The sequence below is a fragment of the Ceraceosorus guamensis genome (genome assembly GCF_003144195.1).
Source record: "Ceraceosorus guamensis strain MCA 4658 unplaced genomic scaffold IE81scaffold_3, whole genome shotgun sequence".
Classification (NCBI taxonomy): domain Eukaryota; kingdom Fungi; phylum Basidiomycota; class Exobasidiomycetes; order Ceraceosorales; family Ceraceosoraceae; genus Ceraceosorus; species Ceraceosorus guamensis.
Window position 1 is genome coordinate 226,689 of NW_020289998.1, and position 27,882 is coordinate 254,570.

General features: G+C 56.3%; 11 protein-coding genes across 11 annotated transcripts; 5 read left to right on the forward strand and 6 right to left on the reverse strand.

The window, feature by feature from the left end:
- The first annotated feature begins 373 nt into the window (after nucleotides 1–373).
- IE81DRAFT_319677 (acyltransferase-domain-containing protein) lies at nucleotides 374–2,306 on the forward strand. The gene is made up of 4 exons (XM_025512797.1): nucleotides 374–1,009; nucleotides 1,097–1,180; nucleotides 1,273–1,639; nucleotides 1,710–2,306. The coding sequence occupies exons 1-4, from the start codon at nucleotides 590–592 to the stop codon at nucleotides 2,159–2,161; spliced, it is 1,323 nt and encodes a 440-aa protein (XP_025372998.1). The 5' UTR covers nucleotides 374–589; the 3' UTR covers nucleotides 2,162–2,306.
- A 1,760-nt stretch (nucleotides 2,307–4,066) lies between these two features.
- On the reverse strand, nucleotides 4,067–4,491 carry IE81DRAFT_127755 (hypothetical protein). Its single transcript, XM_025510242.1, has one exon. The coding sequence runs from the start codon at nucleotides 4,433–4,435 to the stop codon at nucleotides 4,148–4,150; it is 288 nt and encodes a 95-aa protein (XP_025372999.1). The 5' UTR covers nucleotides 4,436–4,491; the 3' UTR covers nucleotides 4,067–4,147.
- Nucleotides 4,492–5,428: 937 nt separating this feature from the next.
- Nucleotides 5,429–8,135, forward strand: IE81DRAFT_127782 (hypothetical protein). The gene is made up of 3 exons (XM_025510243.1): nucleotides 5,429–6,153; nucleotides 6,274–6,377; nucleotides 6,543–8,135. Exons 1-3 carry the CDS (start codon nucleotides 5,557–5,559, stop codon nucleotides 8,056–8,058), a joined length of 2,217 nt encoding a protein of 738 aa, XP_025373000.1. The 5' UTR covers nucleotides 5,429–5,556; the 3' UTR covers nucleotides 8,059–8,135.
- Nucleotides 8,136–8,573: 438 nt separating this feature from the next.
- On the reverse strand, nucleotides 8,574–10,768 carry IE81DRAFT_284912 (hypothetical protein; the record flags this gene model as incomplete). The annotated part of the gene is made up of 3 exons (XM_025511609.1): nucleotides 8,574–9,379; nucleotides 9,458–9,880; nucleotides 10,036–10,768. The coding sequence occupies 3 exons, from the start codon at nucleotides 10,766–10,768 to the stop codon at nucleotides 8,574–8,576; spliced, it is 1,962 nt and encodes a 653-aa protein (XP_025373001.1).
- A 1,431-nt stretch (nucleotides 10,769–12,199) lies between these two features.
- IE81DRAFT_284828 (zf-DHHC-domain-containing protein) lies at nucleotides 12,200–13,999 on the reverse strand (the record flags this gene model as incomplete). The annotated part of the gene is made up of 5 exons (XM_025511607.1): nucleotides 12,200–12,287; nucleotides 12,381–12,544; nucleotides 12,628–12,807; nucleotides 12,894–13,043; nucleotides 13,115–13,999. 5 exons carry the CDS (start codon nucleotides 13,997–13,999, stop codon nucleotides 12,200–12,202), a joined length of 1,467 nt encoding a protein of 488 aa, XP_025373002.1.
- A 383-nt stretch (nucleotides 14,000–14,382) lies between these two features.
- IE81DRAFT_363679 (Dolichyl-diphosphooligosaccharide-protein glycosyltransferase 48kDa subunit) lies at nucleotides 14,383–16,567 on the reverse strand. Its single transcript, XM_025516796.1, has 2 exons — nucleotides 16,116–16,567; nucleotides 14,383–16,028 (listed from the first exon to the last, which is right to left on the reverse strand). Exons 1-2 carry the CDS (start codon nucleotides 16,390–16,392, stop codon nucleotides 14,800–14,802), a joined length of 1,506 nt encoding a protein of 501 aa, XP_025373003.1. The 5' UTR covers nucleotides 16,393–16,567; the 3' UTR covers nucleotides 14,383–14,799.
- A 1,281-nt stretch (nucleotides 16,568–17,848) lies between these two features.
- Nucleotides 17,849–18,355, forward strand: IE81DRAFT_319682 (hypothetical protein). The gene is made up of 2 exons (XM_025512798.1): nucleotides 17,849–17,929; nucleotides 18,001–18,355. The coding sequence occupies exons 1-2, from the start codon at nucleotides 17,910–17,912 to the stop codon at nucleotides 18,218–18,220; spliced, it is 240 nt and encodes a 79-aa protein (XP_025373004.1). The 5' UTR covers nucleotides 17,849–17,909; the 3' UTR covers nucleotides 18,221–18,355.
- Nucleotides 18,356–18,483: 128 nt separating this feature from the next.
- Nucleotides 18,484–19,353, reverse strand: IE81DRAFT_284848 (Prefoldin, subunit 3; the record flags this gene model as incomplete). Its single annotated transcript, XM_025511608.1, has 5 exons — nucleotides 18,484–18,672; nucleotides 18,754–18,899; nucleotides 18,971–19,086; nucleotides 19,168–19,244; nucleotides 19,318–19,353. The coding sequence occupies 5 exons, from the start codon at nucleotides 19,351–19,353 to the stop codon at nucleotides 18,484–18,486; spliced, it is 564 nt and encodes a 187-aa protein (XP_025373005.1).
- A 635-nt stretch (nucleotides 19,354–19,988) lies between these two features.
- On the forward strand, nucleotides 19,989–20,705 carry IE81DRAFT_284795 (hypothetical protein; the record flags this gene model as incomplete). The annotated part of the gene is made up of 2 exons (XM_025511606.1): nucleotides 19,989–20,087; nucleotides 20,175–20,705. 2 exons carry the CDS (start codon nucleotides 19,989–19,991, stop codon nucleotides 20,703–20,705), a joined length of 630 nt encoding a protein of 209 aa, XP_025373006.1.
- Nucleotides 20,324–21,227, forward strand: IE81DRAFT_319685 (hypothetical protein). Its single transcript, XM_025512799.1, has one exon. It carries the CDS (start codon nucleotides 20,772–20,774, stop codon nucleotides 21,117–21,119), a length of 348 nt encoding a protein of 115 aa, XP_025373007.1. The 5' UTR covers nucleotides 20,324–20,771; the 3' UTR covers nucleotides 21,120–21,227.
- Nucleotides 21,228–25,394: 4,167 nt separating this feature from the next.
- Nucleotides 25,395–26,402, reverse strand: IE81DRAFT_284921 (kinase-like protein; the record flags this gene model as incomplete). Its single annotated transcript, XM_025511610.1, has 3 exons — nucleotides 25,395–25,883; nucleotides 25,995–26,220; nucleotides 26,287–26,402. Coding segments are annotated over 3 exons (831 nt in total), but the record flags the coding sequence as incomplete, so codon positions are not given.
- Nucleotides 26,403–27,882: the final 1,480 nt, after the last annotated feature.

Consider the following 27,882-nt stretch of genomic DNA (forward strand, 5'->3'; position numbering starts at 1 on the left):
TTTCTTCTTTTACGGCTCGCGTCAGGGGGGGCGCCTTCTGTAATGGGGCTTCGCACCTCGTGGCAGGTGCCCAGCATCAGATGTCAGTTGGCATTCACGATTCCAGGCGCTCCGATGAGCTCACATATTGCGCTGCGTGCGTGCTCTGTCCCGAATCACGTGAAATGTGAATGATCAGCTTCTTGAGCAAGCATGCGTGGGCGGTACGCGGGCCGATGTCGATCAGAACGGTTGCTGCTGGCTGCAGCATTTTGCCTAAGGCCGCGCGCGACACGGCTTATTATTCATGATTGAACGGAGCGGAGCGCTGCTCCCGCGCGGGCAAAGGACTCGACTGCGCGAGACATCAAACAGTCACGCGAGCGAGCGATGTGGAGAAGCAAGCAATTAAGCAGCAGCAAAGCACGAACAGTCGCGTGAGTCACGAGTCTCGAGTTCTTGGCAGCTATAGCGGCTGCATCTTGTACACTCGACTGTGACTCCATCCACTTGCTACTCCAAGGCCGTCAGCACGCTCACTCCCTGCTTGCAGTACGGAAGCTGCCCTTATCATTCCCTTTCTTGCTCGGCGCACGGCGCAACGAAGGAGATGAGCGACGTAGTGTCCAAAGTCCAGCAAGCGTGGGCGATTCCCATCCCAGAAAGGAAAGATCCGCCTGCCCTGCTGCGCACAGCTACCTTTGCCGTCTTCTTCAACGCTTCCATCATCCTCACCAACCTGACACAATTCATCGCCAGCCCGCTATACATTCTTCCCATCACCAGACCGCTGTACGAGAGCGCCATCGCGTACACCAAGCTCGGTTTTGGTAGGCTCATCGTTGCCATTTCGCAACTATTCGGACCGACTAGACTGGTGATCACTTATCAGAGAGAGGATGGAAGCGTGGGAGATGCGAATGAGATTCTGAGGAGAGATAAGAAGGGGGCGTTTCAGGGCTTGCAGCTGCCAAGCAAGAGCGTGTGGATGTCAAATCACCAGGTCTACACGGATTGGCTGTACCTTTGGGTGAGTTGACAAGGGTGACTTTGCGCTCGATGTAAAGACATGCTCGGCGTTGCTCACCCTCTCTCATCCTCGCGCTGCATGCGACAGAATGTGGCATACTTTGCTGACCTCGCTGACAGCATCATCATCATCCTCAAAGATTCACTCAAATGGATTCCCTTTGTCGGCTGGGTGAGTTGGCGCGCACACGGGGGGCCGGACACTGTGCATCGACATCGCCATCCTCTCACGCTTGGCTTTCACCTTGCTGCCACGCGCCACAGGGAATGATCTTCTTCCGCTTCATCTTTCTCTCGAGATCGTGGAGCAAAGATCAGGCGACGCTGGGCAGGCATCTGCGTTTCATGTCCAGCGGCGCCAACACCAAGCGATCGACGGCGTCCAAGCTGCTGCTGCTCATCTTTCCAGAGGGAACGCTGGTGTCAAAGTTGACCAGACCGACATCCAGAGCATTTGCGGAGAAGCAGCGCTTTGCCGATTGTCGCAATTTGCTGTTGCCAAGAAGCACAGGCATCTTGTTTTGCTTGCGCGAGCTGCTCGCACAAACGCCCGACCTGAAGCTGGTAGACTTTACCATTGGCTATCCCGGCATCCCGCCAGCCGGCTATGGTCAATCTTACTACACTTTGAGTGAGTATAGCGCCGCAGCTGCTGGCTGCGCGCTGCTGAGGCTCTGACCTTCTTTCTGCTTTCCAACCAGGATCCATCTTCATGCAAGGTGTCTCACCGCCGTACGTCCACCTTCATTTGCGCGTCTCGGATGCTCAGAGCGTGCCACTCGGAGTCGTCACACCGATCAAAAACTCTTCGGGCGAAATGACAGGAGTGCAGGATGCGACGGACGAGGAAAAGGCTGCATTCGATGTGTGGTTGCGGGAGGACCGCTGGAGGAAGAAGGATGATCTGATGGACAGGTTCTACAGAGATGGAGACTTTGTTGGAGGAAGGCACAAGCGAGAGAGGCAGCAAGCTACTGGTGTTGACAATTCGGCCGGCAAAGAAATCTACGTTGCCAAGGACAGCAGCTACGTGGAGATCCCTGTGCACCTCCGAGGATTGCGGGAGATTGGAGACTTGTTCTGCTGGTTCACGCCCGTCTTTGCAAGCTTTGCCTCCTGGCATGCCTATCAGTACCTTGCGCGACGGTCGTGATGCTATGACGGTCGCCTCTGTGCTGTACATGTGTATTTATGCCCCCTCTTTGAGCACAGCCATCAGCTAGCTGTACCACATTGCAATGTGAATGACATGTCCGCTGCAGGTGTCCACAGATCAGATCTTCGGCCCTGCATGCTGACTTTCCCATGACGGGACTGGGCATGGCCGGGTCATTCGTGAATCACGAATGCCCCACACGCACGCATGACGAGAAGCAACGCTTGGCGTTCATGCGCAGCGGCATGCTACGGTACGCGAAAGTCATCAACATCACGTATACGCGATGGAATGCATCTGTCCACTCCCGGCCGAGCTCTTGGGCAGGCACGGAGAGGGAGCAAGCAGATTGAGATTCGCCATTCGCCATTGATGAGAGGATCATCTCTGGCAAGGCTTTGAGGTATGATTTGCAGGTCAAGCGCATGGTGAGCATCCCACATTTGATTGGTGACGTTGCTGTTGTTGTCGATGGTGGGACGAAAGTCAAGCCGTTGTCTCACTGAAGAACGGCAAGTGGTTGCGCTCCGCTCGGCTATCCTGCTGCTGGTATATAGCTGGACCGGTTTAGCTGTAGCTACAACAGTCACGAGTCTGAGTCATGAGTCACGAGTAGCGAAAGCTCGCTCGCTCGCGATCCACAGCAGTCGCGGCAGATTGGGCGGTGTGCAATTTGAATGCAGGATTATAAAGGCCCGCAGAAGCTCTCGGGGCACGCATTCACGATTCTGACTCAAGATGGTCAGGATCATAATTCAAGTGATTGCGAGCCTTTCGATATCCGGGAGGTTGAGGGCCGCGGCAATCTTGAATCATTGCACGCTTGACTTTGCTCACGTCACATCATTTGATTCACATTCAAGATTCTCGCCCATATCGCAGAGCTACGTAGGTCAAAGACCTCACATCCTGATGCGAGAGCCCGAGGCCGAGGGCATGCTCGGCCGAGGGCGTCAAGAGAGCGTCGCGGCACTTCATCCACTCATATCTCACAGTACCTCAACCATTTGACTGATTGACAGTAGTCCCACACGGCAGTCGGCGACCGCAAACACCGACGCTGCCGGGAGAGAATTGCCGGTGCTGATTGCTGATGATGATGAGATCGTAGTCGAAAGGTAAAGACCGATGTCACTTGATTCGAATTTTGAATGACGTAGCGAGCTCTATGATAGACTAGAGCTCCTCGTCACGAGCTTTCAAGTCGTGCGAGGTGAATCAATTCGAGTCAATCGACACAAAGAGGCGGGCGGCCTGGCCCCGCGCGCGTGTGTGTTTTATCGAGATTCGAGATTGCGTGCAGGAAAGAGCTGATCATGGGATGGCAGGAGGGATCATCCAGCGCGTGGCTTCCAAAAGCCAGCGCCACAATCGTGAATCTTCGTCTCGCGGAGAGATTTGACATTCATTCCAAAGCAACAATCAGCAAGTTTGCTAAAGCTGGGTCACTCCGAACCTCATCTTGCATCAGCAGTCAAGCAAGCCAGCCAGCCAGCCAGCCAGCCAGCCAGCCAGCCAGCCAGCCAGAAGCTGGCTTTTGGTTTCAGCAACTGCGGGAAGAGTGCCGGAAAGCCACTCGCCCACTTACATCCCGTCGGAAGTGGGCGGAGTCGAGTGGCCCCTGACCATATAGCCGCGCATGTATATGATGTGCAGTCATCAGTCACGCGAGTGATCCCGCGGAGACATCCGCGGGTTGCTCCACAACATCAGCAGCAGCAGCAGTTCACAGCAACGCTCCGACCTCGCGCGCGCGCATGCTCGCTCCGATATGATGGTGCTGCTGCTCCTGCTGCTGCTGAGCACGCGCGCATTAGTTAGAGCAAGCAAATAAGGGAACGAACGCTTGATTGACCCCTTTGACTTGTAACCCTTTCAATGAAGAGAAACACCTCGCGCTGACGGGACTTGACTGCGATCGACTCATGGTGCCGAGCACATCCAAAGTCATTCACAAAGTGATCCAGTCGGGCCGTTGCATGGTCAGGGGTCAACATCGCAAGCAAACGTCCCGTCGAGAATCTTTCCGATGCTGGTATACCCGGTATACGCGCAGTGTGGTCGTTGATTGTACTGTAGACCGCTGCTGCTGCCTGGATTCAAATTTGTGCGCGCGCGCGGGCCGGGCGTCACACGGCTGCCGTGCATGCTGCATAAATTATAGCTTTGATTGCTTCGGAAAGGTGATCGAGCGGTGCGGGCGGGCGTTGGCAGCCGAGAAGCGCAGAGAAACATGTGTGAATACGGCAGAGCAGCAGTTGAACGAACCATCCGTGATCGGTGACTGGTCGAGTGATATATAGAGGCGGAACAGAACAAAGGCAATTATAAGAGGCAGCACAAGCGGCGGAGACCGCGCGTTCATGAGCCAAAAGTCTCGGAAGCAAGATTCCTTTTGACCCTGCCTGCCTGCATGCATGCATAGGCTGCGACAGGCGTCCGAGCAGTGTCCACTCAGCTTCTTGTATAGGATTCATGCCATCAAGCGAGCGCAGGGTTGCTGTTTGGTGCCTATAATGCAAGGCTGTGCGGGCGCTGTCAGCCGCGCGTGCACGCTCGATCGGCCTCGGCTGAATCTGAAAACCCATGCATTAGCTACATGGTGGGAAGCAGCAACTCTGATGATGATGAGTATGATCAGTCAGACATGGGCGTGAAATCGCGCGTCGGTTACGCTTTTCCGACTTTTGTCAGTGTCAGGCGCTGGCGCTTGCTGCTTGCTGCTTGGTCCAGCATAGATGATGCGCGTATGATCGTATGCAAGCCATGTGATGTGGGCGCTTGATTCTTGATTCTTGGTTGGATCAGGCCACACGCAAGCGACAAGCTAGCTGCCCACATGCATCAGCTGCTGACGGCTAAGCAGTCAGAGTCATCATCATGCAACATCGACATCGGATCGGCTGACCTCGCAACAAGCGTTCGTTCTCACTTCAAGCCCCTCATATACCGGCATGGGCCATCACCGGCAATCCTCCTGGACCTTCGCTTCTTCCGCACAGTGCGCCTGACAGCAACCACACCACGTCTTCGTTTTTCCCGCTCAGCACACTCCGTGCTCTCGAATACCCAGCATCATTTTGTCTCACTCTTCTTTCCCCTCTGCGAGTCTCATCTGCTGCTCCTACACGGATAGCTCGCAAGGGCTTGCAAACCTGCCTCCTGGATCAACGTCGAGCGCGCTGCACTTCGCTTCGCTTCTCGAGTATCGTCTAATGCAACCGCTTTCCACCGATTCTCGAGGCACCCGGCACGCAGCGCAAGCCTCCGTAGAGTAAGCTAGCTGCTCGTGCCACCAGTACACCGGACACCGCTCGCTGCGCATCGGAGATAAGCGAGCACGGAGAGCATTTTCTTCTTCGGCCAGGCTCACGTCACTGCAGGCGTTCGAGATGTTGTCTTCGTTGAGCTACAGCAATTCTGCAAGCGCTGAGCATGGCGCGGTCAAGATGCCAAAGAGTTCACTGCACAGCCGTGCAGCTACGGACGGAGAAGCTCGATCGCCCTCGGCACGCAGCGCGAGTAGCGCGAATGGTGCGTTTTCTGCGCTCATGGCGAGCGAGCGGGAAGCAGCCTTGGCTACTCCAAGACCTCCCGACGCCAGCGCTACTCCTCGTCCCGGTCCTGTGCAAGCAGCAGAAGCAGCAGAGGCAGCAGTCCGGGCTCAAGCTGAAGCAGCAGCGAGTGGCAGATGGTTTGGCTGGGCGCGCAGGACCGGTCGGAACCAGGAGGGAAGCGAGGCGACGCTGGGAGGTCATCAGCGCAACGGAACAGTGCTGAGCGACGTCGAGGATGTGTACGAAGAGCCAGAAAGGCATGGCGGTGCGTCGGCTTACGCCAATGACAGCATCGGACGATCCAGCCTGGCCAGCACTGGCACTAGCGCCAGCGCCAGCTACAACGGCAGTGGCCCTGCCTTTGGCTTTGGTAGCGAGGCCAGGCGCGAGAAGAGGCGCAAAAAGTACGCCCCACCCGAAATGCTCATCTTGGTGAGTTTGAATAGAGGCCCCCCCCTTCCCCACAGCCCTATTTCTCCGAGTCATCACTCTCTCGCTTCCTTCAAGGGTCGAGGAAGGAAGACTGACGTCCTTCCTAATCGCAATCCACAGGTGAGACCGCCGCCCAGCAAGCAGAGCAACCCATTGAACCTGCAAATCCAGCTGGTCACTCCCCTCACCCAGCCAGGATCAGGCTCGCGTGTTTCTGGTGAGCTGTCGCGGGAAGACTCTGTCATGTCTGGTGTCAGCAGCAATGGTCAGCCTGGCACTCCGTCGTCGAGTCACGGGGTGCGAAGGAGTGACTCGATGTCATCGCAGCGCTCAGGCAGATCCGAGGTTTCCAGTGGCGGCGTGTCCACGTCATCTTCCACGGGAGCCAGTCGCCGTGTGACTCCGCTATACAATCTGTTCTTCCACTCTCTGCTTCCCACCACTGTCAGCGACGCAGGCAACGATCAAAAGATCGCCAAATTCGGCCGCAAGGGCGTCGAGATCGATGGGTTTGGACAGCTAGAACCAAGGGAGCTGATTCCTGGAGTGAGCGACATGCGCAGAGGTAGCGGTCCTCTTAGCACACTGGGCAGCGACATCTCCCCTCCGCAAGGGACAGGATCCGACGTAGGCATACTCGTGACAGACGAAGAGCCTCCAACAAGCTTCGAGTCCATGACGCCTGAGGCTCAAGCTCCACCCGAGACGGCTGGAGGCCGGCTTTTGAGCAAGTTCAAGCGCTTCAGTCTCCAAGGTCCTCGTCCTGGAAGCTCATCTGGATCAGCTGGCAATATGCCAACATCTGCTGGTCCGTTCGGTCGCTTCTCACTGGCCCTGAACAGCGGAGCCGCTTCGGCAACCAGCATCAAAGCTCGAGGGAGCATAGACGCCAGTGCCCCGAGCACCCTCGAATCCAGTCTAGCCGGCAGCATCACAACTGCCAGTGGCTCTGACATACCGCAGATGGTGCCTGCCTCCGGCCTCTCTAGCGAAGGTCGCCGCAAGACTGCTGGGTACTATTGGACGATACGCAAACTCAACAGAAGCGCGCCAGGAGAGGTCATCAATGCCCAACCACGCGTTGACGCGGAAGGTCAGAATGCTGTCCTTGCAAGCGTGTGGAAGCGCTTCAATCTTGTCAACCGCCAGGCTGGGGAAGTTCAAGTTCTACACCCACCTATCGAGCAGATTCCTATCCGCTTTGAGTGGACCAAAGATCCCAATGCTAGGAGAGCTTCGCGTTCAAGCAGGCGTTCGAGTCGCGTCATTGGTCACGGGCGCGCTGCTACGGACGCTGTTTCGCCGGCGCCGAGAGCGATCGCAGCCAGACGTGGGAGCTTCGACATCGAAACCGCTGTCAGCGGAAACAGCGATCGAAGCGGGGGGCCGCAACCTCTATCCGAAAGGCTCGTCACTGCCAACGGAGCTGTGGCCCCTGCTGGCAGCAATCTTCAACCACCAAGCAACGCAGGCTCTAGGCCTGGCTCCATCCACAGCGCAAGAAGGTCGATGGAAAGCAGCGCTTTGGACGACACGACCAGCTCGCATGGGGATGCCGAGGAGGACGAGGGCTATGGATCGGACCCAGAAGACAGTGAGACTGCTTGGTCGTGCCATCTCGTGCTAGGGCCAGAAACCCGCATTCCCATCGGTTCTTTGGCGCCTGCACCACATCACCCAAAGATCGTCGGCCAACTAGCCATTCCTTTCCCCTTGCCCGACCTCAGCGCTTCGGGCTTGTGCGCAGACGGTGCTGGCTTGTCTCGCGAAGAGCTCAAAGACATCGTCTGCACCACTTGCTTCTTCTTGACCATTCGTGAAGGATGGGGAGGCATTGGCAGTCGGAAGCGCAAGGGCGACAGCGGACTGAGAATGGCCGCTGCACAGCACATGCGTCCGATTTAGACTCTTTCACAGCGGTTTCTCGGCACTTGCAATCTTCCTTTCTCTTTTTTCGAAATCTCCCCTCGTCATTGAGCGATTCTCTTTTCTTTTTCCAATCCGCCTCCTCTTAGCACGATCTAAGATTCTGGCCGCAATTCACTTTTCCTCTTGACATTCATGTTATGTAGCCTCTAGATATCTCACCTCTCCACCTTCTGCTCTTCAGAGCACATTCACGGGAGTCGAGAAAATACCAAACACCGGCACCTTTCGCACACACGCAATGCATCGGTTGCCGCAATTCTGTACCCTTGCCCGAATGGCCACGAACGCGCCGAGCATGAGATTCAACTTCGATTGTTCCATTGACGAGATGTGCACCGTTGCTGATTAGCGATACATGGAGAAGACGGCGGACCGAGCGCATGCAAAATGTGGATGTGTGTGTGTGTGTGCATAAAGCGGAAATTGTGCTGCGAAAATTAACATGCCAGGCCGTCTAGGTCAAGGTGAGAGACATGCAAATAGATAGTACTTCAAGCCAGGAGTAGGAAGTATAGCGCCACGCTCGCGAACACTGAAGCACGCCATGCACGCCGGCCGTCAAGCGCAGGTAAGGCAGCGTTATCCTCGCTTAGACGAGTGTCGACCCCCATGGCGTTGCAAAAGGCGTTGCCAAACGCGTCCTGAGCAATGTATCGAGTGGGTCCTCCCCACCTGGAAAAGTCGCTCCCATCGCCACCATTTTCTCTCGCTCCTATTCCCTCTGCGCCCGAGTCTGCAAAAGCTCCATAAGACCTCTGTGCTGAAATGCCCCATTTGGGGCAGGACCATTGTACCAGAGGAGCGGGACAGGAGCGGGATACAAAGTAGCAAGTGTAGATGCACGGCAAGAGCTCTCCGTACGTGCCCGGCGATAGCTCGTCATCGACGTACGTTTGACGGGACTCGTTGCGCCCATCTCGCCGGTTCACGACATACGGCAAGAGGTCCGTGTTCGCCGACATTGGCCCACCTGTGAGGACGGTGCTGTTCTGGGCAGCTGCGCTCTGCACGTTTGGATCATCCAGAGCATCCACGCATCTAGGCATCGCTACTGCGCAAAGCCAATCTTGGTATGCATCCAAGCAGTCTCCACAATCCTTCACTCCGCTGTAGGGCCCAAAGTAGGGATCGCCGCATGGAAAGGTGCCGAGTAGCTGAGTGAAGTTGGATAGGTTGGGAGATACCGTACGATTGATGGTGGACAAGGCGTTATCGGTCGAGACCTCGGGGCCAATCGGAATCGAATACGCTACGTTTGGGCAGAATGGTACGTCATAAACTAGACGGCAGTTGTCGGCTGCTCGCAGCAAGCAAGGGTGGCCAAGATCAGACTCGTGTTGTGTACCACTTGCGACACGAGGTTGGTCGTACTCACCCGTTTTGGTTGCGAACTTGATAGCTGGCCACACAGTGACGTTGTTCAAAGTAGGATCTTGGGCAGACAGCCACACGGTGTAATTGGAAGCAGCTTCAAGTCCAGTGATGTCCCATTGTCGTCGCTGCTGGCCTGCCGACTTCTGGTCTCTCAGGATGCCCCTTTGAGTATTGCTGGCATTGAGCTGCACCATGCTCCCAGGACCGTTCCCTGCTGCCCACGCTCGAGCAGCCGTCTGAGCCGCACACAGGCTTGAGTTGAAATAAGGATCGATCGAGGCCGATCCGGTACTAGGCAGGATAGTGATGTCCAAGTTGGGCAAGGGAAGAGACATGTTCGACGAGGTCACGAGTGCTCTTGCTCGATCCGTGTCTGCAAGTGAGAGCCCGTGCGCAATGGCTAGGCTGAAGGGGGCTGCGTTGCCTGTGGGGTGCGGGAGCAGAGACAGGGCTCAGCGAATTGGTCTGCCTTCTGCCTGTACATAGCCAGCACATCTCCATCTTCTCCATCCCGAATTCATCACGAGAGTGCACAGTGCTGTGCCGAACAGGCCTCACAAGGCGCGCGCATACACTCACCATCATCCCCCAACTGCGCCAAGACGGTCCAATTGCCTTGCGCTACGTCCCTCGTGTCCTCTGGAGGCCAGAGGCTGACCCAGGCTCCCACATCGCCCGACTCCTGAGCGACCTCGATGGTGGCCGCGCCCCCCAAGATCCAAGACTGTGCTGCTCCAGAGTCAGGTCCAGGCTGAGTCGTCGCTGCATCCGTGGATATGAAGATCCTTGGCAAGGTCAGGCGCCGTGCTGAAGTTGCTGACTGACCCAGCGATCTGAGAAGATCCGAGTCTGACACATTGTACGGCGCAACACTGGGACCTCCGCAGAGCTGAAGCGAGAGGAACGATATTCGATCTGGTAGCGGCGCGAGCTGAAAGGTCACACCTTTGTCAGAATCGATGGGCAAAGTGGAAATGACAGAGCTTCCGCTTGATAGAAGGTACGGCGTCGCGATGGCGTCTACGACTGGAGTGGTGCGAGCGGGCGGGGGCGCCCCTGACGTGGTGGATGTAGCTGAGCTGCTGCTGCTTGGCGAGGACTGCGCTAAGCATGTTCCCAGACTGGCCAAGAGGATCACTGCGAGCACGAGTAAGCGCGGCAGGATTTGACTGTGCGACCCACATCGCCTTCGTCCTCGTGGTGGGCGTTGAGCGACTAGCCCGATGATTCGTGCTGACTTTATTGAGCAAACGTGTGCCCTTGAAACTGCCGCAAAAGTTTCGCAAGGCCAAGCGCCTGGCGGGATGGTCATGCTTGCTTTCGTATGGCACAAACGCCGACCCGCTACTGTGGCCTCAGTCGAGCGTGAGCCGCAAGCTTTGGATGCCGAATCCACAGTCCGAAGTGCCATTCGATGCTGGGACAGTTGACCAAGCAAGGGGCATAGAAGATGACTGGGTCTCAGACACCGAAATGGTCGCAGATTCCCGAGGATATGATGGTCGTCGCGGGCTTCACGATGGGCACGATTCAACCTTGCAAATAATGACGAGTGCGTGACTCGCTTGAATAGTCGGCGATCGAAAGTCGTGATTAACAAAACCTTGCACTTGAACCTCCGCGATGGTCGAAAGTTCGAGTTCCTCGGCGCGTCAATTCTTGATTGACGGCATACTTGACTCGAAATCAAGAATTCACATTAGGGGGACTCGTCAACTCTGGTCGTGATTTGCATCTGCAAAATGATCTTTTAAATGGCAGATTTGAGCTGAGTGCCCCTGCATGCTTTTATAAATGCACAGCTTATTCTGCATGTCAGTCAATAATATGGCAAATTAGAGTGATGCATGAGGCACGCAATCAGCACAAGCCAATTTGAATGTGAGGCGCGCGCGCCCGCGCTGCATGTCTCACTGTAAAATCAACATCTTTTTTGGATACATGCTGCGAGGAAGCTGCATTTTCCAGACTTTTTGCTTTTATTTTTAAAAGCAAAGTCACACAGCTCAACTGCCTCATGCACCTTGCGCGCTCTTGCATGAGAAAAAGCAAAGCAAAAAATGCTTTTGCTTTTGCAAAAGCAAAATGATTTTGGAATTTTGGGAGAAAGTGAGCCCCCCTATTACCTTTTGGCTCATGTCGAGCGCGGCTTCTGGGTTCCATATACACAATTGCGCGCATGCGTGTCATGCAGCATCTGCATGCAGGCATCTATACACACTCAAGACTGCATTCTTGACATTCGAGATTCAAAAACTCTTTGATAAGTTCGAAATCAAGATTTAAATGCAACCGACCCATTGATGACAGCTCGCGTCTGGAGTTATCACATCTAATACAAGCACCTGAATCCTCTCGAAATCGTTGCTCCGCGGGACGTCGCCAGGCAAGAAGAGGCTGTGCTGCCAACACGTCTGCAATAGGACCGGCGCCACCTCGGTCTGTTCCCCATAGCCAGCTAGGTCAGGTGACGATGGTGCTCGCAAATCCAATCACTTGAATGGCCACAAATACATCAGCGTTCCGGGCAAGGGAAACTTTCATCATTGTTCAGAGCGTCGTCCATGGGATGCTGGAGAAGGAGTGGCCATCGCGACATACTTCCAAAGGTGGACGATTTGAGATGAAAAGCACCTCGATTGGGAGCATTTCTCGGTGATCCGACGCTGTTCTCGAGCGTGATACTGCGTTGTACCCGGTGTACATTGCGTGGATAGATGTCAAGGGTATGTATTGCAAGGTGCTAGCGAGTCGCAGTGGCGAGAGGGTGAGCATCATCGCGCGCAACCTCATCGTCTGTGAGCTCTTCTTCCTTTTCTATACCGGCATGCCTGGGTTCGCAGTGGCAATGGTGCCAATGGAGGAGGGTCAGCAAAGATCATGAGGCTACGATCTCGAGTTTGTATGCAACGCAAGCGACTCACCTGCCAAGCAAGCCTCGCCGCTTGGCCCAATGCCAGCCGTCGCTATAAGGCTGTATCCTCCAAGGCGCCAGCACACTGAGCCAGCCGTGCCTGCTACCAGGCCCCACATTCCAGAATAGCTGTAGATTCCGCCAAGCACCGACGTCGTATACGTTGACAAATCGCTACGCTCCAAAGGGACGCGAGGGGGCACAAAGAAGTCAGCAAGGCCCTTTGGAGGGGTCTGGCCCCATGTTGCTCAACCCACTTCTTCTCTCTGCTTCGCCACCTCTCTGTAGTGAGAATTGTCGCTGTTCTCCACGCTCGTCTCGCCCCATGCGATGATTGCAATTTGCCAGCCAGCCATGACAGCCAGGGCGAAACCCATGATGGCGCAGAGCGCAAATGTGAGGAGTGGAAAGAGCCTGGGTGTGTATTGGTACGGCCACTGTCAGGAGAGCACAGACCAGGGAGTTGCTTTCGACGCAGTGAGCAGCAAGCAAGACCTCGAGGAGTTTCTTGAGAAGTTCTCACCTTCTTCTGATAAGATAGACTGAGCTTCAAGACTGGCCAAGAGGACCCTACAACGACGAACATGCCCAATGCCAACCATGCCATGAACAGAACAAAGTGTCTTTCATTGCCCAGACCTACGCACTGATTGAGCCAAGGGCAATGATGGTCCTTTTCGTACAGGACCAGCCGTGGTGAGTTAGCGAGATGCGATGACAGCTCAGTATATGAATGCTACTCACAAATTTCAGAGAGCAAGTATTGCATATTCTGCAGTGATGGGCTCTCTCCGGCTTCGGAGGCGGCACGAGCTTATCCGCTTCGCCGCCCAACCAAGCCCGAACATCATCTTCGCTCTCGCCTCGCGCTGCCAGAGGTAGCTGGGACTGCGCAGCAGCATCCCTGTCCATCCTCCGAGCTCTTCTTCCTCCCTGCGAGCCAGCCGCACCAGCCCTCCTTTCTCGTTCCACTGCTCTCAGTTCAGGAGGCAGTGCGCACAAGGCAAGATAGAGCGGCACTTTGGGGCACTTGTGGCACATGCGAACATGGGCCCACAGGTCCTCTCCCTCTGCAGCAGCGTCCACTTGCTCGTCGTCTGCATACAGCAAGCCATCGTCTCTGACTTCGTGACCAGACACTGGATCCGCCCCCGCAGCTGACGCTCCACCTCGCGATGCTCGAGCAGCTCTGCGTCTTCGCTCTAGCCACCAGAATGTGGAGCCAGGGCCGACTCGACGTTCAGGAATGCCAGGTCCGAGTCCACGTGTCACGCTTCCGGGCGGGACTCGCACAGCCAAAATGTAGTGGATGACGATGCTGGACATGATGTATGCGCACGCGGTCAGCGCAGAGAGGTACCTCAGCGTATCCAAAGGAGCTTGAAGGATTGCAGGTCCAAGTCCAAGGCTAAAGTGGATGGGGTTGCGCGTGTGCAGCAGCTCGTGTATGGGTCGAGGCAGGGGCGCAATGACGCTGCTGAAAGAGGTGGTGAAGAAGGTCCAGGCTCCTATGCTGACCAGCACGGTGCATATTGCTACAAATAGCGGACCAGCTGCTCCTGTCAACCACTCTGCGCACGACTCCACTCTTCGGAAAGCGCGGTGGACCAGTCGAGCAACGGAACGCATGGCGGCAGGGCTTTGAGGAGTGCTGGCTGCGCGGTCTGGGGGGCCAGCCTTACCAAGGAAAGAGAGGGAGCTTCTCTGTCGGAAAGTAGCAGAGCCACAAGTGCGAAGTGGTGGTCTGAGGAGGAGACAAAAGTCACGGATGGCACAGAGTGAACGCCTGTCTGCCTCGTCCATCCGGGGTTGTCGCGCGTGTGCATGTTGCAGATGCACGCGCTCGCCTATGCCTGCCTTTGCGCATGATTTGCTCCTGACAAGCCTCCGTTTCCCCGCGGATGGAAGAAACGTGCGGCGGGTCTGATGGACCGTGCAGCGCACGCACGTGAGTTTTGTCCCGTCGGCACAGTCAAGAATGTGAATCATTATTATCACGAATCAACTTGGATCAAATAAATCGACTTCAGAAGGGTTTGCGCTGTGTCCGAAAGCCCGAGAGGTGAGGGGAGACTCGGGTGTAGTCACGAAGTCTTTCACTCCTGACTACACTACCTTTGCGCTCAAAACAGTGATGAAGTGTGCCCGACGAACAAGCAAACCCTGCTCCAGCAAAGCAGCGCGTGCTTTTACGGCCCCGCGCGCGAGGTCTAAAGACAGACGTCCGCTCGGCAGAGTCGGATCCGCTTAAGAAGCGAGGTGGGAGGGTCATCCCTGCCAGATCGGTTCGTACGCTCAGCAACTGTCGTTCATGATGCACCAAGGCGCTCGTGGGAATGTTTTAGGTTCAAAATTGTTCGGTTTGGTGCTGCGCGCTTCTAAGCCTGCGTGGGCGCGCGAGCTGCTATTGATTGAACATGATCAGAAACTCATTCCTCCTTGCTACCGCTCCTGCTCTTCCGGCTGCCTGCCTTCTCCACGGACGTGACCCACAAGATGACAAACAGAGTGAAGGCAGCAAGAGTCGAGAAGCCGCCAGTGACGTAAGGCCAAGCAGCACTCAATCCCCGCGGATGCTCGTCAGAATTGAATGGTCGGACGGGCGCGGTATCCCGCGTGGCGATATAGCTCCAGCCATGCCTTGCCCAGTCCACCTTGAAGGTGAAGACTCCATGCCGGTCGGGCAGTTGGAACGTGGCAGTGTACCGCGTGGATGCTGGTGTCGTTGTTTGTTGAGATTTGCTCAAGTAGGCGAGCTTGGAAGATGGAGCGATGCTTACCGGTGCATCCAGTGCTCGCAGCGTAGTCGTGATGAAGGGATCAAGCATAACGAGAGACACTTGCAGATCAAGGTGTTTCGATGCTGGTGACCACCCCTGGCCGCTCCTGTACTCTACCAGGTCAATGTTGAATGTAACATGATCCTTTACCCTGTACATTCTCTGTACTTCCTTGCCATCCTCACCAATGGTCTCCTCGTAGTCTTCGCGCAAATCCTCGGGTCCACTTCTCACTCTGGAGTGCGACGTACCAGCTACTTTGACTACCCCCGTCGTCTGAGTCACCCAAGACATAATCGAAAGGGCCACTTCTTTGTTGATGGTCTGCTTCGTGTCGATGGTGCCATCTCGGCTGCTTCTGCGGCTCCCGTCCTTCCACGATGCATCGCTGAAAATGTCCACAGAGCCCGACCACACCGCTCTAGAGCTGCTCTCGCGAAGCTGAAAGGCAGAGACGATGGCAGCGTCTTCTGCGGATCCTGCGAGAACGGCCCCACTTGCGTCGGCGCTGGGATCGCGCGAATAGCTGGTGGTAGCAGGCCGGATGAGTGGAAACGCGAGCGGATTGGAGCCGAGCCGGTGAGCGATCGCATTCGGCACCTGCAGAACGCCTGGTCTCGCCGACGAGAAGATGCTGGCAATGTCTGCGACTGCCGCGGTTGAAGCGCTGTCCAAAAGCAGCGACGTGTCGTTTTCCGCGCCTCTGAGGGAGCTGAAATGGTCCACCACTCTTGACCCACGAGGCTCGAACTCTATGCTGAACTCTCTTGCCAGGTCTCGATAGCTCTCGGCAAGATGAGGTGACAAACCAAAGAGAATGTTCCCTCCAGCCTTCAGGTAGGAGACTAGTGCTTGCGGCGAGAGGTCGGCCGAGAGGGCTACAGCGCGAGGAGTAGCATGCAACAGAGCGTCTGAATGTCAGCAGAAATAGCCAAACACACCGCGTTTCGGCGCAGCGCACTCACACTTGGCTGAGGGAGCGAGCAAAAGCAAGTGATCGAAATTGTTCTCCCCATACTCGGTCAAGGCTGGCTTCTCGTCTTTGGGCTGTCTGAACGTGAGCTGCAAGTCCAAGTCCTTTTCCAAAGAACCAAAGAACTGGCTGAAATGATGTCGCGGCAGCTCGGCGTCCAGGACAACCAGAGCGCGGGAGCCTGTCGCGCTCTTGCTGGTCACCTCCACTGCCACAAGCAGTAGAGCGACGAGCTGGCAAGCATACCAGAACGGAGCGTTGAAGCGCATCGCGACGGCCTTCAGAGGGGCCGAGGTTCGTTTCTCCGAAGCGAAGACAGAAATGACTCCTTTGTTGAAGTGCCGTCGAAGTGAAGAGTGAAGAGACGATGCCGAAGCTCAAAGGTCGTGGCCGGTCAATGGGATGATGCTGGTGGGTTGCACCTCCATTCTCAAGACGGTATTGGCATGCATGCATCAGCGGTTTGTGGTGCAGTCAGAGTAGCACATGTACATGTACGTGGAGCCTTCCGAACCGTGCGCGATGGCAAAGCGCTCGAGCGCGCACGTGGCGCGCGCTTCACGCGGCAGCTCTGTGTGGAGCGCCCAACGCGGTCGAAGCGCGCAACACGCGTTCAACCATGCATGCATGGCTGCCTGCTGCACGCAAGGTCAAGCCTCCCCCACCTCGTCCTCATCAGCAGATTCTAAACCAACGCGACTGTTGTTGCACCTCATCGACAGACTCCAGTCAACTTTCGTGATTCCTCACGCAAGCACTGATGGACAATTTCCAGAAAGCAGCATTCACCGCGCCCGAAGTGTAGCTCAACATTGTCGCGCTAGACGCGAGATCGGCACGACTACAGTGAACAACAGTCGTTCTCCGTCTAGGAACGGCGGCACTCGAGCATGCCACCGACTCGTCGCGGGGAGCGACACCATACAGGTTCTGCTGGTGGTACGAGCGCGCAGAGAAATAGCTCCTCACAGTCAATGCCGCGCGCACCGAATTCAATGGCGGATAGTGGAGATGTTGAGGACTTAGACGACGAGGATGAGGACTTGCCGCAGAGGGTGGATCTCGTCGCCGCGCTCAAAGAGGCCCAGGAACCTCAGCCTCTCGACAAGCTGCTGAGCGATGCTGCCCTTAAGACGCAGGCCAGTGCTTGGTCTGACCTCGATACCAACGTCGGCTCAGCTGGCGAAATGCTCATCGAGATATCGGCTTTCGCAGCCGAGCATCTCGACGGCGACCAAGACATGTCTGCTCTGGGTCTTAGCGAAGTGAGTCAGTCACGCTCGGTTGGACCTTTCGGTCTGGCTCTGATCTCGATCTGCCATCATCTCGCCCAGCACACAGAGCCCCAAGAGGCTCTGATGAGGCAGATCGCTGACTCCATGGTAGAGGTGCAAGTTCGCAAGGAAGCTCTAGCGGCCTTGAGGCAGAAGCTCAATGATGGAGAACCTGTTGTAAGTGCGATGTAGCAACGCTGCAAGATGCAAGAGAAGGTGCAAATAATGACATCCTGCCTGTCGTCGGCCAGTACAATGCCACTGAGCAGTATACAAAGGCCGTCGAAGATGGTCTGGCCGCTCGCGACGCGAAGACGACGCGTCAAAGATACGGAGACCACTTGAGCTACAAGAATTTCAGGACTAGGGTCTGGAATACGCTCAGCGATGACCCAATGCCACCCCTCAATGATCTGCTTCCTGCAGAAGAAGGCGATGTGGACGGCGACGACGATGAGGTGCTGATGGGAGGCTCCAGAACGGACTACCGCTGCCCACTGAGCATTAGTACCATGAAAGATCCGCTTTCTAGGTGATTAACGAGGTCGCCGGCTGCCCTTGATTGCTGCGTATTTTGCTCATTTCCGCCCCCTCGCCCTGCAGTACTGTGTGCTCGCATAGCTACGAGCGCGAAGCCATCGTCGCCTACTTACAACAGCACAGAGACCACGTGACGTGCCCTGTGAATGGATGCAGAGCCACTCTTCGCAGAAGCAACCTTCAGGAAAACCCAAGTTTGAAACGCGAAGCGCAAGCTTACGCTCGAAGGCAGGAACGCAAGCGATTGCAGGCGCAAGCGGGAACCAGCTCCATTGTCGACTGAGCGGAGCACTCACGACCAGCACCTGCATCGAGCTTCTCGATCTGGCGCCACAAGCTTTCCGCCCCGAACTTTGCACATGTACACTAGCACACAAGCACCGTCGTGGTCCCACGCTGAGTAATGTTGAGCATCCGCATTGCGTTCACACGCGGCTTAGCTCTTCGTCCCTGCGCCTTGCTGCTCTGATCTGAGTCGCCTGGCGAGCAGAGGAGTTCTTGACATCTCAGCCAGGGAGAGTGCTAGCATATGAGTTGAGATAGAACTCACAATTCCCTTCGCCTCTTGACATCCCAATTGTGTACGCGCGCAGTGTTGACCTCCATAGTTGTAATTTGATCGCGCAAAAAGTCCAGATCGCCCAAAATGTTTTCCAAACTTTTTTCTGCGCCAAGCAGATTGGCAGTGAGAAGGGCCACAGCCTCTTCGAGCGGGTACGCGAGCATAACGTTGGCCTGTGGGGGAAGTGAGACACGCGAGAAGATTGAGTCATCGCTGCGTGATCGAGGGGGAGGTCTTCTGATGCTATGACTCACGCCTAGCCACAGATTCACCTCCTCTACAGGCTCGATGGAAGCGTGCGCAAACAAGGTGTCTGCCAGCTCGAAGTGCGTGCTCATCGTCTTGCGCTGTTCCTGTAGCGCGACGTGGTTATGTTGCGAAGCGTCAGCCGCGAGTGACACTTCTGCCAGCCAGCCCCGTAGACAGAGGGCTGCTAACAGCAAGCTTTGGCATGCGCTTCATTGGCTCGACGCACTTTGTATGCTTGCAGCTGCTTGACCATCGCGAGGGTCTTTTTGATATCAGGTATTTTTTCCTCCATCGCTTGTCTCCTTCTGAACGTCTTCTCCTCCATCACCTTGTACTTTCTGTGGTGCCGCAACAAGCACAGGTGCATAGTTCGTTTTCAGCAGGGGAGGGAGTGCCAAGTCCAGGCACGCCATACTCACTGCATGGCCTCCGAGAACTTCTCGAGGTGAGGTCCAGCATCCTCTTCCGGCCCACCGAGATGCTTCTCTACATCTTCCTGCAGTGCAAGATAATTACGTGGGCGTGAGCTAGCATACATACGCTCGAGGGTCGATGTGCTGCAGGCTCACGATGAAGGGAGCTTGCGGAATGCCGCTAGCTGTCATTTGAGCTTGAAGAGGCTTGGCTGAGGAGCCAGAAGCTCGCGAAGACGTTGCCATGACCTGGAACGAGTAGAAGAGTCCTGAAAGAGAAAGGGAGGGCGCCAAGGCTGTGTTGTCCCGCCAGAGATCCTAGACGTGGTCTTCTGGGCAGAGCTGGGAGGGTGTGCGTTGATGCAAGGCGGGGCGATCGACGATGCTGCCAAGAAGGTAATGCTACATGGATCGACGATGTTGCCAAGAAGGTGATGCTAAACGGCTCGCGTTGTTCTGGCCGAGCGTGACGCTGGGTAGGATGCGGGATAGGAAAGCAAGACCTCGATTGGTGAAGGTACGTACGGCTGAAGCGCGGAGATCACGAAACGCCATCCTCAATTATCGCAGTTCGTGAGATGCGCCATCCGTGCGCGGTCGATCTTCCGGACACGCGCGCTCCACCTAAAGCCGTTGGCAAATGTTCGCGAACATTTCTGACCGGTATGCTGCATCAAGCATGAGCCGCAGCTTTGCGCGTCGTGGGAAGACGACGTCGAGCGCGGACTGCCCTTCGCGACCACCATCTCACAGAGACGCACTCCGGTCACTTCACAACGCATCAAAAGAACACACGCTTTGCCCCCACAAAGCTCACACATTTCAAGATGGTCGCTCCTTCTCAAGATCTCCAGTGGCTCCTTGTTCGCAAGAATTCAGGCTACCTCGTCAAGCAAAAGGGTCTCGGCCGCATCTTCTCTCGCGAGGTGAGCAAGGCCTGAACAGGCAGCGGGTGCGCGACGTTTCGCGCCCAGGATCTGACGCTATTGAATCGTTCCACCTCGATTTTGTAGCCCGGAAACCTGAAGGCGATCCACTCTTACAAGTACTCCGTTTTGGTCAACCAAAAATCCGTCTCCATCGCGCCTGCAGGTGTATCTGCTGACCAGCCTGCTGGTCGCGGAGTGGTGGTCAGCACCCGCAAGGGAAAGCCTGCGGTCAACAAGATTGCCAACACTCGCAACCAACACGTCATCAAGAAGGGTGGAAGCAGGCGCACAGCTGGTGCGGTCGCGAGCATCGTCGGAAAGCGCGGATACCGTGCCGATCTGCTGAAGGGTGAGTCACTCGAGGAGCATGAGGGAGCGTGGAGAGTAGCATTTGGGATCTTTTGTGTCGCGTCGCAGCGACAGGGCCAAGGCAGACTCATACGGGCGTTGGGACGCAGAACTGGAGATAGGCAAGCTGATGAGGGCGCAGTAGCACGACCCTTGGAGATTTGCTCTCTTAGCCGAAGGGAAGAGGACGTCAGGCTCGTCGCGATACAATTCGCTCCGAGCGCTCTCCCTACGTCGCATCGTCGCAGATGTTCTGCGAGGTACTAGAGCTCGAATCATTCGGCCACTCCAGTGTGTGAAGCTCTGTGCTGCTGGACGAACGGTATCGCCAGGATGTCAAGGGGCCAATTTCGGTGGCTGCTGTCAACATCACGTCTGGTCCTGAATCGCGCGTCGTGGTTTCGCTGCGGGAAAGAGTCTGGGTGCGGATGCGACCGCGCGCCATCGAGCAATGCGCGTTCTCAACGCTCTCGACCTTTTGTCTGGCTATCTCGAAGGGGGGCAGCTACTAACATTGGCTTCCTTGCAATATTTCTGTCAGATGCCGTCGCTCGCTCTTCTGTGATTCTCAAATCGCAGCGCCCATCTACTGGTCGTCAGACCGCCAAGCCCCGCAAGGTCCGTGGCTCAAAGGCGAAGACTCTTGTGCATGAAGCAGAGGCCACCGAGACTGAGGCTTAGACGTCTGCGTGGTTCACACTCGGAGCCCCATCGACAAACATGACTTCACGGCTATGACACATGCCAATACATGCGTTCGCGATGCAGTGCAAGCGAAACGAGTACCGGGTGAGCGTGCCAGAGGGAGACCAAGGGTGAGCGTGGTGAATCCCCTCAGAAGGAAGGTAAGCGATGGGAGTCATGGCACAATGTTTCCAGCGAGCTCAATCTTTCCCACCTCCATGCGGCGGCGAAAAGTCTGACCCTCCAATGGAGACGTCGAATTGAGCCAGAGACTTAAGTCAGCGCAGTCAGCAGCTCGCGCTCCACTCAAAAGGCTGCGTTCTTGAGAGGTATTGGAGACGAAGAAATCTTGCACAGCCATGTCTGTGTCATCCATCGCCCCTCCGAGTTGAGAGTCAGAATCTTCGCGATCAACGCTCGCGGCGTCTGGTACGTCCTGTGGGCGGTCTGGTCGCTGATGGCTTTGACGACGCTGGCTGCCAAGGAATGAACGCCGACTCTGCGCGTCTGTCGGCATACGCAAGGATTCTTGGCCCAATCTAGCAAGGAAAAGTTGGGCTTTGAAGCCCGGTGGCCCTGGACGGCCGTTGAATGCCACGAAGCTCTGCAAGGGGCTCGATTTTGAAAGCAGCAAAGCCCAAAGATCGACAAATTCTTCGATCCCATACTCATGGCACCTCAGCTCTCGAGCGTGGCTCGAAGCTCGCCGAGATGCAGGGTGTCGCTAGAGCCCTGGCGATGCTGCGAGCAGCTCGGTGGCGAGACTGGTTCCTCCGATCATGAAGTCTGATCGATGCCTAATTCTCGCTGCAAGGGGTCGAGACCCACTCAACTTCTCGAAAGCATCGGGTTCCGCTCAGCTTCATGCGAGCACTAGGCAGGGTCTGATACAGTACTGCATGAGTAGATGTTGCGTCTGGCTGACGATGGAGCACGCTCACGTCAAAGAATTGACACCTCGACGTCTCTGTGCATGGAGAGGAGATCCCGTCGTCGGTGCATTCCGAATTGATCGCGGGGCTGCAAGGGGCTTCGAGGGTCTTGGGTCTGTGAAATGCTTCGTCGACGACGACATGCGATCTGCTCTGCTCTCCTACCCCTCGTGACTGCAGGTGCCCGTGCCCGATGATGTACTGCATGCCAGATGCCACGCCGCGCTCGATCGCGACGCGTAAATTGGCGCGTCTGCCGGCCCGCTCCTCCGCAGGTAGTTTCGAACATCCAAAGATGCAAGGAGTCTTTGCGCTAGCGTGGGAGCCCAAGAAAAGGTCCAATCGTAAACTTCATCTGGACCATTCACGAATCGAGATTCACATCATGACTTGCGCATCGGGGATCGCAAATTACCTTTCTCGTCCGGATTGCTACAGGCGACACTCAGCTTGCACACCAGATCGCATCGAGGGTCGGATCCTGCCTGGCAGATCGCAAAGGTAAGGTTAGCCAAGACTATGTGTAGCCGTTATCGCTCGATGGAGAGCCCCCAAATCTGGCACCACGTCGGTCTTCATCGACATGAGCTCGACACGTTCCCAGAAGATCAGCCGAACATTGCTTACGCGACGTTTGACGCTCGTGCCCGCGGCGACACATACCGGACTTATCATTGCGGTATAGCGTTAAGCACCTCTGCTCGAACCTCCACCATGGGAATCGTGGGTTGCGGGTAAGCAGCGCAGTTGTGGAATGTTATATGAAGCTCTCCAGGATTGGGACTCAGCCTGTGCTGAGCTGCTCGATGCCAATCACTTAATGATTGTTTGCGACGCGCGAATAAGCGCCCTCAATCGAGTGGGGTTATGGATGGATGTTCCTTCGAGCGCCACTTTCGACTTGCGTGTCTTCGATGAGAGCACGATAAGAAGCACAGCACGCACGGAGCGCCAGGCACAGTCACGAGTGACAGCTCACCACTATGCAGCGCTATACGGTACTGTATCAAGTCAGCGAGCGCAGGCGGGCGCGCGGCGGTCCAACCTCGAAGGCGCCGCGCTCATTCGAGCTAGGGCAGCCCGCAGCAGCAGCTATTCACGATTGTGGACGCGCACGTATACGATCTGCACAGGCTGCAACGGCCAACCGCGTCGTGAATGATCATATAATGACAGCACTCACGCAGCAGCACCTTCCAGCGCCCTCTCAACGCATTGAACAGATCTGGCGAGATTCCAGCTTCCGTCGGTTTGTGGAAATCATGCATCGTGCACAGGCCCCATGAATGAGAACAAAGGCGACCGACCGCTTGACCCCACGCCGGGGCTTTGCTGCATGCATGCATGCATGGCGACGCCGCCCCAAAAAGAGCAAGTGCCCTCGCTGCAAAAGGTGCATATACCGCCTTTTTGCCAGAGCTTCTTCTGCTTCTGCGCTTATAGGCGGCTTCCACCATTCTGCTTTGGCGCAATCACAGCAGCACGTCGACGCCCGCGATTCAACAGTCTCGATTGTGATTTCATCAAAGGGTTCCTTAGCTGCTGTCGAGTGCGGCAGGTGGCTTCGAGTCGCTGCGTCGTGACGCATGCGCGCGTTGTGAGCACCATCCAGTGCGGGACAAGCATGTTTCACGAACAGGAGTCAGCAGCAGCTACACGAGTCGAATCGCTCTCACAATCGAGAATCGCAGGCCCGAACGCTTTATTGACCCCTGACTCGTCTAGACCCTAGGACCCTGAGAGATCGAAGCTGTGTGCGTGTGCTAGCTGGATCGTCTTACTATACTATCGTCCGTGCTTGCTCGAACCTTCCCCGAAGCCGGGCCCAACTCGCGACGGCTGGAAGCGCTGGATCATGAAGGACAAACAAATGCAGGGCGACGCGCCCTTCGACTTGCTGCTGGGCTCGACCGCTGGCGTGCGACCCCAAGCACCCCAAGCGGGGATCGACATGGTTCGTGCTCTGTGTACAGTGCGTGAGAGGTGATTCTGGTGGCGCTTGGGCCTCGTGCACGTTGGTCGGAGTCCAACGCTCTTGGTCTGGTGCGCCTGTTTCGGCACACATGTCTATCAGGCGCCTGAGCAGGGAATTACGTAGATATATTCATGGAGTACAGGATACAGACAGACATGCTGCGCCTCAACAGAGGAAAAATGTGCAAGGGTTCTACCGAGGGGAACCGTAAGCGATAGATCAGAGAAATTGCGTGACTGACGTGCGATCCAGAAATGGTGCTACAAGAGTGCGGAAATGCTGAGACCTGGAGCGTAACGAAGACACTCGCTCAGTGTGGATGGGGAAAGGGTGAGGTTACTCTGCGTCCCTACTGTTGCCAAAGATGTGTGAACGCTGAAATGCAAGGGCTAGATTGCCGACTTGACCCTTGGCGCGCTTGACAGCACCATTCTGATTAGAAACGCGTGCGTGCTTGACCGCTTGTGGACTGTGACGCCGGCCTGGCATAGTGGAGAATTTGAAGGGAGGCAAGTGGGAGGTATTTGGATTGTCGCTAGCTTCGGATGGGCTGCACTTGCCCACTGCGGGCTCGTACATCACTGCAGCACAATGAGGCTCTGCATCGTGTTCGGCGATTGTCGACGGAGCGGCGCCTTGCCCTCTGCCATAGGCTGCCCACTTGGCAGCAGGACTTTGAAGCGGAAAGAGGGAAGGCCGTACTTTGTTCGAGACACTGCAGCTGTGCACTGCCTGGAGCTCAGTATTCTCGCGCAGCGGAGGATCAGAAGTGTTGAAACGAGGAGTTGGCGGAAGACCAGTGTAAGACGCAGAACTTCTTCGGCTGCCGGAACTGTGGCTAGAGGTGCCGGGCGAACTGTCGAAGCTGACCGAGCCGCGTTCAGAATCCGTCGGTGATTGAGGAGATCGAACGACGTGAGCCTCGGCAGGACGCGAGAGTAAGGCTGCAGGACGAATGTGGGCGGCTGAGGCCAACTGCCCGGCCGAAGAGTCAGAGACGAGAGCCTGGCGAGCAAGTCTGGGCTGCGCAGCGATCGGATGTTGAGCCCAGTCGACGTTGACATCGCTAGAAGGCTGTCTGGAAAGAGCGTCTGCAGTATCGTAGGTGGTCGCCGCGTCGCTGTCTGTCCAATACTCGGGTGTGTCGAACGAGGTGAAGGCACCGTCGGAGTGCTGCTCAAAGTGGCACTCATCCGTCGACTCGGCATTCGTCTGCGCCAACTTGCAGAGTGCAGCAGCTTCCTCTTCTTGGCGCCGCTGTGCTTCGGCGATCTTAGCATTCTGCTCGGCCTGGGCCAAGGCGCGAGCTCTGGCGGAAGCGACGCGCGCAGCCTCTTGACGCGAGGCCATTTCTGCGTTGGTGGCTGTGAAGCGCGAAATGTTGGCGACCATCTTGCGGAGCTCTGGCAACGTGCAGCGCCACTCTTCGCGGATGGTGAAGATGCGTTTCAAAAGCTTGTTCGTCTCGTCTGAAATTGGTAGAATGTCTTGCAAAAAGTCTGGGTTGCGAAGATATTCGCGGAAGGTTTCGTCGCCGGGGCAAGCCTGCTTCCATGGGTTGCGACCACAGATGAGGTTGACAAGAATCACTCCCAGAGACCAGACGTCATTGGCTGCGGTGTCGTACTCAGTAAGACGCTTTGTGATGCCACCTTGGCATTCAGGACCCATGTAGAATGTCGAGCCGCATCCAAAATCACCGCTGAACTTGTCCCCGGTAGCCAGACCAAAGTCTGCGAGGACGACTCTTGCACCGCCTTGCAAACAGAGAATGTTCTCTGGTTTCAAGTCACGGTGATAGATCCCGAGACCGTGGCAGAACTGAACTGCATCCAAGATTTGGAAGAAGACATCCTTGACGAGGTGGTCCATGTCACTACGGTCGCGCCAGTATGCTTCGCCTTCATCGGCGACGCGGGACACGCCGTCAGAAGCCCTTCTCCGCGTGGGCTGCGGCTGCGCGACGGCATATCGCTGCTGCTCTGTGATCATGCTGAAGAGGTCACCGTCAGGACAAAAGTCCATGATGACATATACGCACGGGTCGTCATCCGCGTCAATGACACGGTGAAGACCTACGACGCTCGGGTGATTCGAAGCGAGCGTGTGCAGAGTGATCTCTCTGCGTTGGAACCGTCGCTGACGTTGATCAAGGCCGACTTTGTTGAGCACCTTGACTGCATAGAATCCGCTTGCAGCTGCGCCGTGAGAAGACGCTAGCCGCATCGGCAGCTCATTGCAGGAAGTCGAAGCGAACGGCTGTTGGTGGAGCGGGTGTGTCAAGTCGCGGGCGAGGTAGACGACACCGTAAGCTCCGAGGCCCAGGACCGATACTAGCTCCAGTCGGCCATCTGCAATGCAGTGGCCCAGCATATTCTTATGCTGTTGCTGGGTGTTCGACATGATGGCTAGGGTATGTCGCGCTAGTGCGGGGTGGGGCACGAGAAACTGTGGTGATGGGCTGCTGGGCGGCGGTCTGGCTGTTGGGCTGTGTTGGGCTTGAAGAAGGGTGCGAAATTTGACTGGCCAGTGGGCAAACCCTATTTGTACTTTCTCGACGGCGACGCACTCGCTGGCGATGTGAAACACGGTTCCCGCACTGCTATGTGCGACGTGCAGTACGCGATGGTCAACGGTGTCGATTGATTGCGAAAGAGAAGGGACGGAAGCTTCGAGTGGAAAGGTGAGACGAAGCGGTGATGGTGTCGGAATCAACGTTGCCACGGAGGTAGATGGATGGAGCAGGAGCGGAAGCAGAAAAATTGTTGAACGAGAGACGAATCCCTTATAGGTACAGTCACAGCAAGGTACAAGGGCGCTGAGCAGTTTAGCGCGAATAGATCCGGGTCGTAGTCGCGAGATCTCCAACACTGTGCGGTGAGTACAGTGGTGTGTGGTAAGCAGGCTCTGGCGTAGCGGGAGCAGTGGTGAGTGGCTTTGGTGGCAGGGACGATCGCAGTAGTCAGGATCGGAAACAATCACGATTTGCGCTCGGAGGAGGAGGCGACGGATGCGCACTCATCAGGTCCGGGCTGGGTGATGTAAGTACTCGGCGCGGCCGCTGATGCGAGCTTCGCTGGTCAAGCGAATCCTCGATCCCCAAAGGTGATTTGGCTCAAGATCGGTCGATCGTCCTGTGCGGTGCGGGAGGGTCCATTGTGCAGATGCAGCACAGGGCTACAGGGCACTTTGGGGCGTGGAGGCAGAGACCGCGCTTTGCTTTGCATTCGCTTTTCTTTGCGTTGCAGCAGCAGCAGCAGCAGCAGCAGCAGGGAGTCTCTTGGCCCGTATGCATGCGATTTTGATGCTGTGAAACCCGGCCGCAGGTCTTGCATCCGTGCATGCATGCATCCGGCCCCTCGATGCCCTTGGACGGAGCGGCTGCATCGCAGCTAGCCATACAGTCACAGTACATAGCTCCCCTGATCGCGACTACTTTCCCGGCGCGCGCGAGTCGGAGACGAAGTTTTTCTCCCATATGAGGGGCAACGCCGAGGACATGTCCCACCCCCTCCCCTTCTGCGCGCGCATGCGGCCTGTGCAAAGTGGCTGCATGGCTTGCTGACTTGACTCCGATGCAGGGTGCATGAGCCCGCGCGCCTGTAAGACCAAGCTCGCTGTTCATGTTCGTGTTGCCGTCGTGCCACAGTACGTGGTAGCTCCGGTTTCTGGCCAAGGCACACGATTGCGGAGCTCTACCCGGCATGCAAGTGCAGAGCGCGCGCACAGGGAGGCAGCGCTGTAAGCAGCAGCTGCGGAGGTACTACTATATGTGCCAGTGTGCAAACGTATAGCAATCGCGAAGGACTAGTCGTGAGTTTAGTACTACTCGTGACTCAAGACTGCTGTGCGA